The 16,485-nt window shown below is 35.8% G+C and overlaps 1 protein-coding gene across 1 annotated transcript in view; it reads left to right on the plus strand.

Annotated features, from left to right (window-relative positions):
- The window catches only part of LOC140163088 (transcription factor COE3-like), a 153,013-nt gene that overhangs the window by 13,219 nt on the left and 123,309 nt on the right, over positions 1-16,485 (plus strand). The window contains 2 exon segments of the mRNA XM_072186461.1: positions 1,238-1,311; positions 8,871-8,939. Of these exon segments, the coding sequence (XP_072042562.1) occupies positions 1,238-1,311; positions 8,871-8,939 (143 nt within the window).

A 16,485-nucleotide genomic window follows, 5' to 3' on the forward strand; every position in this document is an offset into this window, starting at 1 on the left:
TATAATAATTTGAGCCATGAATTATTCTGACTTGATTTCTTCATTTTTTCCATCCATAATGTGAATCTGAATAATCCATGGATTATTTCTGAACTTCTAGTATATTGTGTAAAATGGACCAAGTTGAATGAATTAGGACCATCCTCTGTCTGATACTGCACACTGGTTGGTATTCCTTGCTTTTCTACATAGCAGGATCCATTGTACTATTATAGCTCTTTGAGGTATCTTATAAAAATACAGATATTAAAGAGGTCCATAATTTAGTTTTTTCTTCATTTTATCGCTGTTGGCTTTGCGCATTCACATTAATCAAGCTATACAGATTGAATACATTTAGGTTACATAGGACCATATAATGTAGGACAATGTCACAATTACCCTTGGATATCAGTAAATATTAAACCATATATCCTCATATTTCCAAATAGTAAGCTAGTTGTGATGTACTTCTTACATGAATGAATGAGTGAAGCTAACATAATTATATGATATCACAGAAATATTAATGATAATATGGTACAGAGACTTGTGCAATGAAAACACGCCTATCCCTAGATTACTAGCCGGCCAGCCAGGATCATATTTGTCATTGATTTCTCTCTGTCTTCTCAATTTAGACCACGTTGTGAACAGACTCTACCAAAAAATGATACTATCAAATTTTTTGTGCTGAATTATTTTCATATATGGTCAAACTTGATCCTTCCACTTGCTAATTATCTGATGCACTCAGCTAAAAGAGGCAATTTTGAAAGTAGACAGGCCTGGAAAAATGTGAAATTTGGCAGTCTCCTTGAGTGGGAATTTGGGTCATTTGGAGAGAAATTTTGCTTTTCTGGATAGAGAGATGCATAAGAAATCATAGGAAGTCCTGCTAAGTTTAAGGGAAATTTATCTCTAAAATAAACATATTTTATGGCCTGAAAATGGTTACCAAGCATGCTATCGCTGGAATCTGTAAAGTTGATGAGCCGTCATATGGGCTATTCCAGTTGAAATCCATACAATTACACCCCTTACGGACAACATTACCTTAATCTCTCACACAGGGACTATGAATTTCAAATGGGGTTAGCCGGGGTGATATCTTCCATCTAGGGGTGTATGGATTTCAAGTGGATGGCCCAATGTCCATTTTATTTTCATGTGATTTTTTGCTCTTTTGAGTCATGTCTCAATATAATGTTGTTGAGTAATTCTACGTTCTTATGTAATTTCTTGTGTTTTTTTCCAGGCAATTATATACGAAGGACAGGACAAAAACCCAGAGATGTGTCGGGTGCTATTGACCCATGAAATTATGTGCAGGTAAGTATTCAACTGCAACATTTTCAACATGTTACTATTTTTACTGTAACCCTATAATATTCAAAGCTTACAATATTTAATGCATCAAGTAACAAGGTTTGCACAAAATGAATGATCCAATTTTACCAAAATTGTAAATGTGAAAATATATCACTGCGAAAATAATATCCTTTGAAATGTAATTTATTGGCAATAAGGAACACCTGAGCCCTGTACGTATAACATCATGCTTGGATGCACCGTTTCTTAACCCCCATCCAGTTGTGTGCTGTTCATTTGATACATTAGATAGTTGGGTACCATCAATTAGTAAGTCTTTAGGTGTGGGGTCTATGGTAGAACCTAACCTTGGGATGGAGATAACATGGGGGGAGGTGAGGGGCCTAGCATTTTTGTTACAGTGGGGGATATACAGCTGGCATATGTAAACTGACCCCAGAAACAAATAAGAACCCCACAATTAAGATTTTTCCATTTTTTGTCAAAATGATTGATAATTGGACAAATCCATGTTTACAAGTTGCTCCCTGCAATCCGCTGCATTAATTAGTTCTCTTAAATTTTGTGACTCTTTGTTACACCTGAGAATGACCCAGAATGTAATATTACTTTTCAGTCACTGATTCCCACTAAGACCCCTCTGCTTCATACATGTCATATGCCAAGACCACAGAACTTCAACTATCGGCCAAAATTGTTTGAAATTCATGACAGAATCTTTTGATTGTGATCTTCTTCAAAATAGTGCTGTGGTCAAAGTGTCTTATAAATAGCACAAGCCATGAAGGAAGTAGACAAGAACTGGGTCAAGATATAGGGAATTAAATAAAGGATTGGGTAAATGATCAAGTTTACACATCTGATGATGATGATCTAAAATTAGATCAATCTTCTGTCTTCTTTTTTCTGACTAGAAAATGAATTGTCACATTTGAGTCACTGTTGGCTTGTTACAGAGAAATGACAAATGATCTTTATTTAGGCACAGTAGTAATTGGAAATGAACTCGGATTATATTATCATGCAAAGAATTAAACATTGGTTTAATAAAATTTGTTTCGTCAGAGTAGCTGGATTTATGACCTCAAATAATCTATTGAATGAACAGTTTATATACTGTGTTATAAGATCTTGAGTTGTGCAAGTCTCATCTAGAATAAGGATGTTACATAAAACACACCATCCATATGCCTACTGTGTTCATTTATACAGAAACATGTCAATAAGGGCCAGCGACATAATTGATATCCCAACTAAAACACAATGAGATTGCAAGAGGAGAGAAAGAAAGTCTGTGAAAATGAGAAAAAGGAGAGAAAAAACAAGATGTGGATAAGATTTAAGCGAGAATGAGAGAATTCATCAGTTCCGCCCCAGCGCCCTCTCGGTAAATAAGCTCTCTCGCTACGACTCGCAATTTGCAAATTGTAGCCCATTTTGCTTGGAAACTAGCAGTTGATATGACTGAAACGACACCATTTCATCTTGGCGCTACAGCTTAAATGGATATGTGAACAGATAAATCACCCAACGTTGCAAATTAACAGTTAAAAGATGGAGTTTGGAAGCAGCATATTGTAGGGAACAAGCAAATCCGTTTTTGTCACCTAGTTATGTTTGCCGTAAATGGATACCATCCCTATGTGAGTCAGTAAGATGCAGGCACAGAAATCACTTCATAGCGTTCTGAAGTCTCTCTCTATTTCATTATTTATACTTGTCCCCATAACCAATACAGGTATTCAAGTGTTTCTATTTCATTATCACCTGTCCCCAGTACAAGTATTCAAGTGTTTCTATTTCATTATTACCTGTCCCCAGTACAGGTATTCAAGTGTTTCTATTTCATTATCACCTGTCCCCAGTACAGGTATTCAAGTGTTTCTATTTCATTATTACCTGTCCCTAGTACAGGTATTCAAGTGTTTCTATTTCATTATCACCTGTCCCCAGTACAGATATTCAAGTGTCTTTCTATTTCATTGTTACTTGTCCCCACTACAGGTATTCAAGTGTTTCTATTTCATTATTACCTGTCCCTAGTACAGGTATTCAAGTGTTTCTATTTCATTATCACCTGTCCCCAGTACAGATATTCAAGTGTCTTTCTATTTCATTGTTACTTGTCCCCAGTACAGGTATTCAAGTGTTTCTATTTCATTATTACCTGTCCCCAGTACAGGTATTCAAGTGTTTCTATTTCATTATTACCTGTCCCCAGTACAGGTATTCAAGTGTTTCTATTTCATTATTACCTGTCCCCAGTACAGGTATTCAAGTGTTTCTATTTCATTATTACCTGTCCCCAGTACAGGTATTCAAGTGTTTCTATTTCATTATCACCTGTCCCCAGTACAGATATTCAAGTGTCTTTCTATTTCATTGTTACCTGTCCCCACTACAGGTATTCAAGTGTTTCTATTTCATTATCACCTGTCCCCAGTACAGGTATTCAAGTGTCTTTCTATGTCATGTCACCTGTCCCCAGTATATTGCAATCTAGAAGGGCACATTATGCTGTCAAAGCAGGACTGATCAAGATGAGTCAAGTGAATGTTTCACTTTTCGCTATCTATACTAGCAATTTTTGAGCCTAGTTTCAAAATGATGTTTAAGGAGTCATGAAAATATACACAGATGATTTATGAATGACAGACTCGCTATATTGTGATCATGAAAGGAATGAAATGATGATGTGAGAGGAACAAAAGGATGAGGAGCTAAACAAAAGCCTATAGCCTAGGTGACAAAATGACTCCTTCAAGTTGCAGCCAAGCGCACCTTTCCATTAGGATCATCCATTAGTGTGTTTATATCATAGTACAAAAATGCATTCACAGGCATCATATGTGACCATCAAATATTTGTTCAAACTTTCAGAATTCAAATCAACCATCTTGTATTGTTAACGAGTAATAGGGAAGCAGTGAGAGCACTACACAATTTGTCTCGTATGCAGACTGCGTAGTTTGCAGGTCCGTATCTACACAAGTCCTTAAAGAGAGTTGCCTATGGTCACTGCTCCTATATAAGTCCCTTTGGAACCATTACAACCACTTGAAACGTGGTCACAAAGTTTGGTTCTTCTCCCTTGACTGGTTACTGACAGGATCCAAAACCTGACACTGGATATGAGGCGTTCTTTGAAGCACGCCTTTTGTTTATATATACGCTCATCGTTTGGACAGTGACACTGGTACAAGTGGTCATGACAGCAACCTTTTGTACTACAACATTAAAGGGGTGGCTACACTCTTTGATTTAGTGGCTTAGTTAAGTTTACTTTCACATACAAACTTGCCATTGTTAAGTATTTGAATTTGAATTGTCACACACATCCTTGAATTTGTTTTCAATTTAGGATCTATTAATTTGACCCAAAAACCTGTTTGTAATGATAAAGTGTATTGGATTTGGATTGTAGAGACAATATAAAAAGGGGTTTTCCCAACCTGACCTATATATGGACTGGTTTGAACAAGAGAATTATGTTTTTTATGGAGTCAACTGAGTCAAAGTGGTAAAGGGGTGGGGGGGGGGCAGGGGATACACATCACAATTTACTATAGAATTGCAGATTCAAACAGTGGTAATAAAATGAGAATGATTTAAAATTAAACTTAAACACTCTAGCTGTTTCCAAGAAAACATCAGAGTTAACAACACCGGCTGACAACGAGGAAGTTCCTCGAAAGCGAAATAAACAAGCAGTGTTGAAGTCTAATTTATAATTTACACAAAATAATCTTCACTCCCATGCGGATATTTTTTCAGTGAAATACACATACACAATGTTAAGAACCGGCAAGGAATGGAAAAAATGTTTTCAATAACAATGACAATCGAGTTACACCCGTTCACTGTTCTATTCTAACCAAAAAGAGAACCAGCCAGGCAGCCAGCTAGCGTACATTGTACAGGAGGCGATTGTAAGCTTTCTTAGCCGATCAGGAACACGGTGAAGAGTGCCTCAGCAGTGTTTATCTGGGCGATACTTGAATAATTCATGACGACCTACCTCGCCCATTCAGTTGTGTATGTTCACACACTTGACCCCCCCTTTACTTACTCGATGGCAGCACCCACTTTTTCAGCTCAAGACATGATAGATTCACTCTTTCTAGCCATGTTGCCACACTGTTTAAACTTGTGTAGCAAAATAACTGATTCTTTGTTTCATATTCCACATATTGAAATGTTTAGGTTTTGAGATTCATACTGATGAATGCATTTTAATGTGTTCTTAAAAGAACAAAGAGCTCTATTTATGGAATTCAGTCTTTTGGGAAACATTTTTTGTACAATTATGTTAATTTAATCATGATCACTTTTTTAATGATGAATTCTTTAATGCAGTATGTTCAAGCCATACTAATAGAAATTTCGCCTATTTTTTCACAATCCTAAATTGGGTTTGATACTATGGCATGATTCATTGAATATCATCAGTGAATCTTGTGACCCTATAGTGTGTGGATGTGATGGACCCGCAATGTTTGATTACATTTTTAAAAGTAAAAACGATTCATTTGTGTCAGATCACTGATATCTACATGTAGTCATTGAGTACAAATATCCCTACTAATAATATAATGGCTCTTGGTCTCTAGTTATTTGGAAAATATCATTGAATTGAGTAACTTAGGGCAGCAAAATGTTTAACTGCATTCAGAGCATGAAAATAAAAAGTCTGGCAACCCATGAACATGTCACTGTTAGAGTTTGCAGCGATGTATGCGTAAGATGCACCAAATTCCATCACCACTATCTCCTAAAGCGTACTCCAAACAAGGCGAGAAAACCGAGCTCTCTTCGCTCCGCTGGAAACACAAGCGTTTTTCTCTCACTTTGGCGGCGTATCTTGACTGATGCATGCGGCCCATCATGTTTATTTGCCAGTGTAAACTCTGCCTGTGATTAACCTTTTTGCAGTCCATCTCTTAGAGCGAGAGCTAAAATTGAAAAGAGTTTATCTACAGCACTTGAAGTCCCATTCATAAGTTGTAACTCGCAGTCTGCGTACCTTAAAATCCACACAACATCCAGGCTTGATTCACACAAGTGCTTACAGAATCTTGTTTCTAAATGCATTATCGACGGCGAAAAACTGACGTCATCTAGTTGTGAAGTGGCGCTTGTTACCGCAAGATACACAAGGCAAAGAGGGAGGAAACAAAAAGTTGCGGATGTTTTAGGATGCGTGAGCATGATCGGGGATAGTGATCACGGATTGAAGAAGAGGAGTCCCTGATATATACTTGATGGTCTGGTGTGTTCTCCCAATGCACATCATAACCTTGAGCTCATTTCAGCAGCCAAGCACTGAATGGCAATTTTGGTTTTGAAGAAAACTCTATTTTAAAATTAAAATATTTCCTTCTTTTGAATTATGCAGTAAGTATTGTGTCAATAGCTGTGGCTGGCTGTAAGCAATACTGATGACAGCCAGATTAATTAGTTAAAAATAAGTAGATTCGCTACAGAAGAGTTTCCCAAGATCCCCAACATGGGTCAAAGTTCAGTACTGCTGACTACTGAATAGGCGCAGATACCGGCATAGACCAAAACATATTTCTATGATACAGGTCAAAGTATGGAAAAAGTGGGCTGACCTTCATATTACATGTACATTCTAGTTCTACATAAAAAAAATTGCATTGCTTATCAAAAAAGTCGTTCATTTGTAAGATTATTTGTTTTTTCAAATATCAAGCTTTCATAGATGCTAGAACATGTTACCATGGATACCTACAACATCACCTGGTCACTGACCCTGACTCATATCATTAATTACTCTGTACGTGCATGGAATAATGCGCCTGCATTCTGTACACGTCCTCAGTAATGACCATGACAACACGTCAGATGATAAGTTGTGGCGGGCGGGCGGACAGACATACTTGATTCGGTAGCAGCCCCAATCGTTCCTACTTAACTTGAATCAATATTTGTTATTGCTCCTATGTTTGTTCATTTAACAATAATAATATTGATATTTGGAGTGCTGTCTTGTATGCCTGGCTGGCTGAGCTGTGAAAGGCCTGCTTAAGAATGCAGAACAGGTTCAGTCTCAACACACATGTCTTTTGAAAAGACTTCAGTTTGGCATGAATCACTCAAAATTGATATTATAATTATATATTTGTTTAAAATTATATGAGCAACCATTTTTTCCCACATACACATTTTTGCTAAGGCTCATTTTTAAATGTCCCTGTGACCATGTAATTTGAGCAATTTTATTATTAATGATTTAATACTCTAGCCAAAAACCAGGCTAAAGATCAAGCAAATATTTAGTGACTTTATAGAAGGGATTTCCCCTTTCTATGCACAGAATAAGTTTGTAGAAAGGAGCAGTTAAATAATGGTGTATTCCACACCACTGAAGGAAGATATAAATGTATGACCTGAATCTTCCACACAGGGAGTGTAGATTTCAAATGGAGCCATCCATTCAGGTAAACCCCATTTGAAATCCACACTCCTTTATGTGGAAGATTAATATAAAGGTGAATGCCTTTCTTAGGGGGCATATGGATTTCAACTGTGATAGCCCAATAGAACCAACAAGCAACTGGGGAATGGGTGATTATAACAACATTTATGATAAAAAATTCAAAGGAAACTTCGTAAAATTCATTAGATATGATAATCTGATTTTTTCACCAGTTTTAATTTGTATTGAGTGTCAAATGTTGGGTTATAATAGGATTGAGGTGTGTTGAAATTGAATCCCTTAGTGTTGAGTTGACTAAAAGGATTGGGTACCTGCCCTCAACTTGGAAGGGTAACCTTTGAAGAATTAAAATGGGGAGAACTCTTATTATTATTATTAATATAAAACTGTATTTATTTAGAAGACTACATGTAGTAATGCAGTAAATGCACACAAACAACTTCATGTTTAATCAGCTTGAAGGTGCTGTAAAAGTCATGAAATGTAGGCCATTCAGTTCAACCTGAACCCAAGGTTTGGAGATAATACTGTAATTGCCAGTATCATCCTGTTCATCCATAACTGCAACATTGTGATTATGAAGATCCAGTGCTGACAGAATGCATTATAGTGCAATATATTTTCCATATTTGTGCATAAGTTCAAAACCAGTACATTTATGATGAATTGAGCTAGTGAACTAACGAGACGGATCTAAATTGAAAAAGCAGCCAGAAATGTCCAAATTGATGCATCTAAATTGAAGATAGACAGCTCTGGAGGCTGTTTAATACATTTCGCATGCCAGCAGCTTTCTACCACGCCAAGCAATGCCTTTTGCAACAACAGGCGTAAATTGTACTAATGCGGCGGCCATTCTCTCCTTAATTCTCTACCTAACGAGCTAGCTGACCTACCAACCCCACCTCATTAGGGGCACACATTTCGCCATGCAATACATTCAGGTTTGCCCATACCACATATGCAAAGTCAATTTACCGGAGTTCAAAAGTCGGAAATTGCCCCAAGATTTTTCCATGTTTCTCTGTAATTGCCTTGGATGTGTTTTTCTCGTTTTCTCATGTTCTTTATTTTTCTTTTATCTTTCACCATTTTACAGCCGTTGTTGTGACAAGAAGAGCTGTGGTAATAGGAATGAAACTCCATCAGATCCCGTCATTATTGATAGGTAAGTTTATGATGATATCTAACCTATGACCTCTCACCTATGACCCATATTGTTGTTGTTGAGTGAAGGGCCTAATTATAGTGGTACTAAACCATCTGGATTTAAGTTATCTTTGGAAGCCTGAGAGATTGTCATGGAGGGAGGGAGGGCCAGTGCTGAAACAAACAGACAAACATGTAGGCCTTCATGTTGATTAGGATTAATCAATTAGTTGATAGATTGAAAATTAATTGATCAATCAATCTATCTCAAACAAAATTTGATCTGAATCAATCGATCAATCAATCAATCAATCAATCAATAACTCTTTGGTGTCTGGCTGTCTGTTTTTTTTTTGTTGCTTTAAACAATTAAATGATCCATTTGAATTAATCCAAAGATACTCAATACAAATCCAAAGTCAAAGTCACTTTGTATTTAGAGCTTTGGTTGTTGAGTGTACAAGAATAGATTCATGCAGAGGTTCCAAATTTGCAACAATGTCTTTTTTGCATCAATATCAGAAGCTAAACCGCTCAACATTTTGTCAATTATGAGATAGGCCATGGTTAAATGGGCAATTCCAAGCGTTGCGGAATGATGCAAACTGCCTTTGTACAAATTTCTTTTTGATGCAGCAGCCAAATATGTATTAACAGCATAAGGTGAATAGCATAATGTTAAAGTATTTTTGGTAAGTGAATGATTCAGGTAGGAGAAACTTTTCCAAACCACCCTAATTTCCTAATTTGCATATGCAAAGTTAGCGTTATGGAATGATGCGCACACGGGAGCAATATTTTTGCACTAAAACATTTTGACAAACTCTGTGAGTTTAGTAATCTGAGATATTAAATTTGCCACGTAATGTAAAGCTTAGGATGTAAACTGACAATTGTCAGTATCGATTTAAAAAAAAATTGGGCATCGGTTCTTTATGCCAAATTTTCCGACACTAGGTCACGCTATGGAATGATGCAAGGAGCGTTGCTATGGAATGATGCTGTGTGTAAAATCCCATAGAAAATGAAAAGTAGTCCATGTTTGAAAATAAAAATAAATATATCAATAAATTTGAGTAAATTGTGTTTTATATACTTGGCTACTTATGTTAGCTGACAAATATCAATATTTATCCAAAAATATTTATCACCGATTTTTTTAAATCAGATAACTTGTGTTGCATGGTCACATTTTGAAACTAAAATTATGTCAACATTTTGCTAGTCTAAAATTCTTGGAAGTGAAATTTAGCACTGGATGTTAGCCATAGGATGTAACATAACAACTATCACCATCTATCAAGAAATAATCATCACTGTTTTTATTTTATCGTAAATTTAAAGGAAAAAATCCTTGCAATTCATGAATCCTTATGGCGTTGCGGAATGATGCAGGGGGTTTTGTGGAGTTATGTCACTTACAATGGTTCAGGCAATGCTGAAACATCAATTACTGTAAAGATAGTTCTGTGCAATGCATTTCAGAAAGTTCTAACCCAAAATTGTGAATATTTTTTTCAAACGGGCACATTATGAATTATGCATCATTCCAAGCGTTGCGGAATGATGCAACTTTAATTGGTCGTTACCGCCGCCAATTAGACTTTTTGAAAATTATTTTTGGGTCATTGGATAGGGATGAATAAATTTGCTTTGCATTCTAGTTTCAATGAAAATCAACCTTATTTTAAAATTGCAGTGGTAATAAATGATACTTTTATGCTTGGAATGATGCTTTTAATCATAAAATTGGTACTCAAACAATGCTAACGAAGCTACACGTTATAAAATTTGAAAATTTCTGGTGTTTATATTTTGAGCTACTTATAAACTTTATATTCACATGCATAATTTGTTTCCAAAATTTTACAGTACAGAGCAGTTGCTGTGTTTTTAGTTTTGCTGCTTTTACCAGTCAAGAATATGCAAATTTATGCAAATTAGGATGTTTTTCTAACAATGGACACCATTTCCTCCTAAAAAGAAACGTTTTCAGAAAATATAGCTTTTTAGCTACAATATGAGACCAAAATCACATACTTGACTTGATTTTTAAATTTTGACAATTTGGGCGAGGTTGCTTGGAATTGACCAAATCCTAGATATGCTGATAATTGATGATCAATGCAGATAGATTCGTCCTCTAATTTGAATTTGACATCTCTCCAATTTTATCTGCATTGCTTGGATTTGTATAAAATTAAGATAGGAGAACAATACAGTGAATAGGATAGGTCATTGTATAATAAGTTTAATGCCATTATCTTTGGAGTATTTACAAGCTTAAAAATGTGATACACTCGTGGCTCCCTCTTGTAGCTTTTTTGAAAATGTGTAAAACAATGTTACTGTAAAAACATTAAATATAGGCCTACATATTTCTGTAACTTTTTGTTGTTGTGAATGGACATCAGTTTTGAACATTCATCTCAATCAATGCCCATCCCTATCTAGAACAGTGATTTACAAGTGATGTAAAATACAGAAATATCATGAGGCAGCCTTCAGGTTTCACCTTTGGGAATACACTTCAAGGTGAAGGCTGAGGATTCTTTATGTAATTCTATTGTTGAAATAAATGGCATTCATTCAATGTTGAATTCAAGATGGGAGAGGATGGACCAGATTGAATAGATACATATCAAATTAGAAAAGAAAAGATGGATCCTGCAGAGAAAGTGAAGATTTATGATTTTTGTCTTTGTATATGGATGGATTCAGTGAAGCATGCAAATGTTAACCAAACCAGGATGACTCAGTGTGTCAATGCATGGCATTGCTGAGTGCAGCTACTCTTAGTTTAAAATCTCAATGTGATTGTATTCCAGCAAAAGAAATGTATACACAAAAGATGCATTGGCAATGATTCTCAACATGGGCTTGTTACAAATTATTGAAAGAATCACCTAGATATTATATTATGCGTTGTACATTTGGTGAATAACTTTTGTACCACTGTTATGGGGCATGGATTTGGTTATTAATAAAAGTAAACAAGCAACAAAAGAACTCATTAGCCTAAATTTATTGAACAAATGACATCTGATTGTTAATACAAAGTCATTAAGATTTTGATTCAAATCAAATTAAACAAACTAGACATCCCTGGACCATGTTCAGTGTGGCTCGCAAAGCATTTACTTAAACATTATAAATATAATTATATAAAACTTTGTTTTATACTCGAGTAAATGTAAGTATTGAGTTGACAGCAGAAGAAAGACAAATCTCAGCAAGCCAGTTCATCTAGGAAAAATAGTTGGGTACTTCATGCTGCATTTGTCTTCAAAAGTTTAGAAGCGACATGCAGTCATTGACTCCTCAACAAAGTTTGATTCAGAGAAAAGGTTTTATATCACAATGAGAGAGAGAGAGAGCTTGGTTTTGATCACTTGTTATGATATATCATTGCAGTGTTGTGCCTCAAAAGACTTAGCTTTCAATTGCTAATCAGGGCCTATTTATCAGAACCCTTGTGTGATGATAGGATCATTGCGCTGTGTGTGATCATGGTAGCACGTTAGCAGAGCACACAGGGGGCGAAATAGTTGACAGTGGATTAGTAATAGTTGATCATGATGATCCCAGAAATGGATTGTGAAATCCACCTTGTCCATCTACTGTAGATTAGGATACGGATTTACCCAACCATAGGTCCGTAACTAGTGGATTTACACCAAAGTCACAGATTGTCATATATGGCAATTTTTTTCTCCTTATTCAAATGTGTGAGATAGGTAATCTAGGATATGAAGACATTAGGGAGCTGTAATTCTTGGATCCTACTGTCTGTCCATGGCACCATCGCTATGTGGCTTATCATAGTCGCTATGTGCTAGTCCGCAGAAATCCATTTTGGGGCCAAATGATGTGAAATCAGGGATTACAGGTTCTGTAGGGAGGGATTGATATTTTCAATTATTTTGCTTGTGATATTGATATCAATTACGATTGCAAACAAACAGGTGACATTGTAATGCATAGAGATTGACAAGATATGTTGCAAATAATAATCTTAGGCTTATATGTGGTAGATGATGGTATTAATGAAGTTGTGAAAATGTGGCCTGTATCGTAATCACTATAATTCAAATAAATCTGATAGTAAAACTTTAATCAATGAATATTTCAAGACATTATAGATTCTTATGAAGCCCTGATTACCATGCTCATTCAGCGCATAATGATCATTGCGTTGTGCAAATTTATAACACAAAAGTTTTTAGATGAAACTATTTCATTAATATTTGAAGATACTCTTAGTAAGCTTTATAAGCTTTGCTCTTGTAACATCAAAGCACAGGGTAACATGGAGTGAAATCAACCATCATGCATGCAAATATTGGGAATCCTGGAAGGAAGCTCCTTGGAAATATGTTGCTTCCAAAATTATGGGGAAGGTTTGAGATGGTTTTTGGGACATTCAGCTTATCTTCCTTGGAGCTTATGTTTAATCCAGGTCTGCAGTCTGCACATCAACAAGCAGATATTGATGTACATGTAAACACACTCAAAACAAGAAAATCCTCAATGCCACAAAGACCCGGTCTCTTTTGGATTAATGTAGGATTCAATTATTTGTCATTTACCCAAAGATGATAGCCTATACATAAATCATTTAACAAAATTGTTATAACAACCTTTCCCCATCACAAATTAAAATGCATGAATGCTCCTTTAATAGTGGCCACTTCAGCACTTCTATACTATAATCACTCGTTCCTTGCAAAAGTACAGCATTTCAAGCAAAGTCGCGAGACTGCCGTGATGCTGGGCGATTCGTGTACACAGCTGGCATGACGGACCTTGTGTGCATCTTCCATTTTTTTTGAAAAAGCGAGAACTCATTAGCAACTTTGTGCGTAGTGCGTACATCGATTTGCACTGCCTGATACATGTGTTACAGGGATTGTGTTACTGAAATTTAGGCGTGGGCCAATTGAGAAAGAAAGATGGTGTGCATGATGTGAGCTTTCTCTCATATTTTTTTATTTCACTGGCTGGGATTTCTTACAGTGCCTCCTTGAGCTTGCACTAGCATTTATTCAGGTTTGAAGTGGGACAGAAGAAAAAGACAGCCCTGATTATATATTTGAGTCTGGATTCTAAATAATAACACATATTTTGTTTAAGTTCAGGGCAAGACAGTAGGACATGAATGGGGCTCTCTGTTGGGATGATATGAATTGAAGACAAGAATCATAAAATGGATTTTAGAACAAATATCAGGTGGTTTACTCATCTACATAATGAATATCCATTTAGCCCAGGACAAGTAAGATAAGACGAGACAAGACAATAGGGATATAAGTAGAGGAGTGCAGGGACAACTTCCCGGCTAAAATTGGGATACCGTAAAACCCCGTCTACAAGCATATATATGGTGTTTTTTATAAAAGCTTAATTAATTCGAAGCAAGCGTTAATATACCAATACAATTGATCGGTCTTAAAATAATACTTGTTTGTATATGCTTGGATCCGTAATTTATTTGCTCAAACTCCATAATGGCGACTGGTTTAATGTAGCTTTCATCAGAAGCACACTATATGCTTGTAGACGGGGTTTTACGGTAGGCTAGATGAATTTACATTAAATTAGCTCTTTCTAGATATTTCACCTCTTTGTGAATACATTTTTCCTTTGCTGGCTTTCCTCCTTTGAATGGCTATTCTGCTTATGTGTCTTCAAGACAAGACCAGAGACAAGACTACAATTATGTAACGGGGTTCTTACTATAAAAGTAAAGCATATATGTCAGAACAATAAATTGAGAGCAATTTAAGCAATCAAAAATGTCACAACTTTTATAATAAATAATTAATAAAATGTGAATCCATTCTGTAATTAATAAAACCAATTACCAATGGTGCAATTTTGGTAACTAAATCCTGGAAATAAAGCTCCAGGAGCCATATTTATGATTGTTTGGTGTAATATACCAATATCCATTCATAAGTTTTTACACTTTCACCTATCCCGGGACAAAGATGATACACTTATCAATGTGTCATGAACACAAATAATAAAACCGATGTAACTCGGTAAACTCACATCTATTGTATCTCATGAATGATGACTTTTCCCCCAGTTTACTAAAGCCCATGGGTCGTACTTAGCAAGTTGAATGCAGAAGGAAAATGCCAATGATTTTTACTAATTACGTATAATTTCATTCGCAGTTATTTGCTTCACAAAATGCTTATTTAACAACAAGAATAATGTTGTTTTGCAGCATTGTATGTACAGTTGATGCAATCTGCCTGTGCAAGGTTATACTACAAACCTCTCTTATCGTTTGGTAGGATTTCAGCTCTCTTAAAGAATAAATTTGTGAGAATATTTTGCAAGCTCTCGGTTATAGTTTACGCTAGGTTTGTCCCGAGGGTGCTAGAGTATTCACAATTCATGCGCCTCCTATGAAATATGCATCAAAGTGTTGACTTTCAAATTTTGACCAAGACGTGTGAAGCTAGGAATCTAAATAAATGTTGTGCCTTCTAGTTGCAGATACCTGATCATCGTATGTGTCAGCCATTTGCAAGTTAGAGAAGCTTGACACGGTAATCCGCGTATTCATTTGCAAGTTAAATGCATATCAAGCAGCAGTACCACAAGATAATTTTAGTTATATTATTTTGTACAATTTACTTGGGTTTAATTTTAGGTTTGCATTTGAAAGTTCAAAATGTCCATCTGTGTTTGTAGTATGTGAAAAAGCGTATCTAGAGCGAAAGAAAAGGGTCATACATTTTTCATGCCGGCGCATGACTACAATTGAGTTGAGGGAAGCTTAGATGACATGGGGTATGATAGGTTTCAAATGAGGCTGAAATATTTACTCTACTTGGCAATTATTTAGTGTTTTTGCCTATAGAAGTACATTATTGTCAAGGATCAGTTTCTGTATCGTAAGAGATGTCGTGGTTATTGCACCGTAATCTTAAAGCATTTAATAATCATGTCATTTAAATCCTTAAATGCGTAAAAATAACACATTTAAGATGATTATTTCTCATTAAATAACCATTGAATTGTGTTTCTTTTTCACCCATTTAAAAGTAGCAATTGTTCTTCTCCATGGGTGCGGAAAAATGACCACTTAGTAGGGCTTTTATTTCTTTATTGGACTTCAATTTCTTTGCTTCACAATCGAATAGTCAAAAATAATGTGAGCCAGTGTGAGGCTGACAAGTTGAAAGCAATGTCAGCTGGCCTTTCTTATACTAGTATTTGATTTCACTTTATACTTATTGCAGGATTGGACAAATTTCTGTGCCTTCAAAAATTGGGCATTTTTTGGTGACCATGCAGTCACCCATGAATTACACTTGGTTAATATATATGTCCAATTGTGTGCTAGGTTGTCCTGCTAATGCAGTAGTGAATATCTGTGGTAATTACAACTGATAGGTAGATTAGTTGTTGATAATTAATTCATTTTTCTAACTTCATGGTTAAGTCATTCCCAAATTTATCCTACTCTCCAGTCCTCTGTAAATGAGAAATTCATCGCACACAGTACCCATCCTCTACACGTTTAAGGTTAGCAACTATTTTAAACT

Source organism: Amphiura filiformis, chromosome 10 (assembly GCF_039555335.1).
Source record: "Amphiura filiformis chromosome 10, Afil_fr2py, whole genome shotgun sequence".
Classification (NCBI taxonomy): domain Eukaryota; kingdom Metazoa; phylum Echinodermata; class Ophiuroidea; order Amphilepidida; family Amphiuridae; genus Amphiura; species Amphiura filiformis.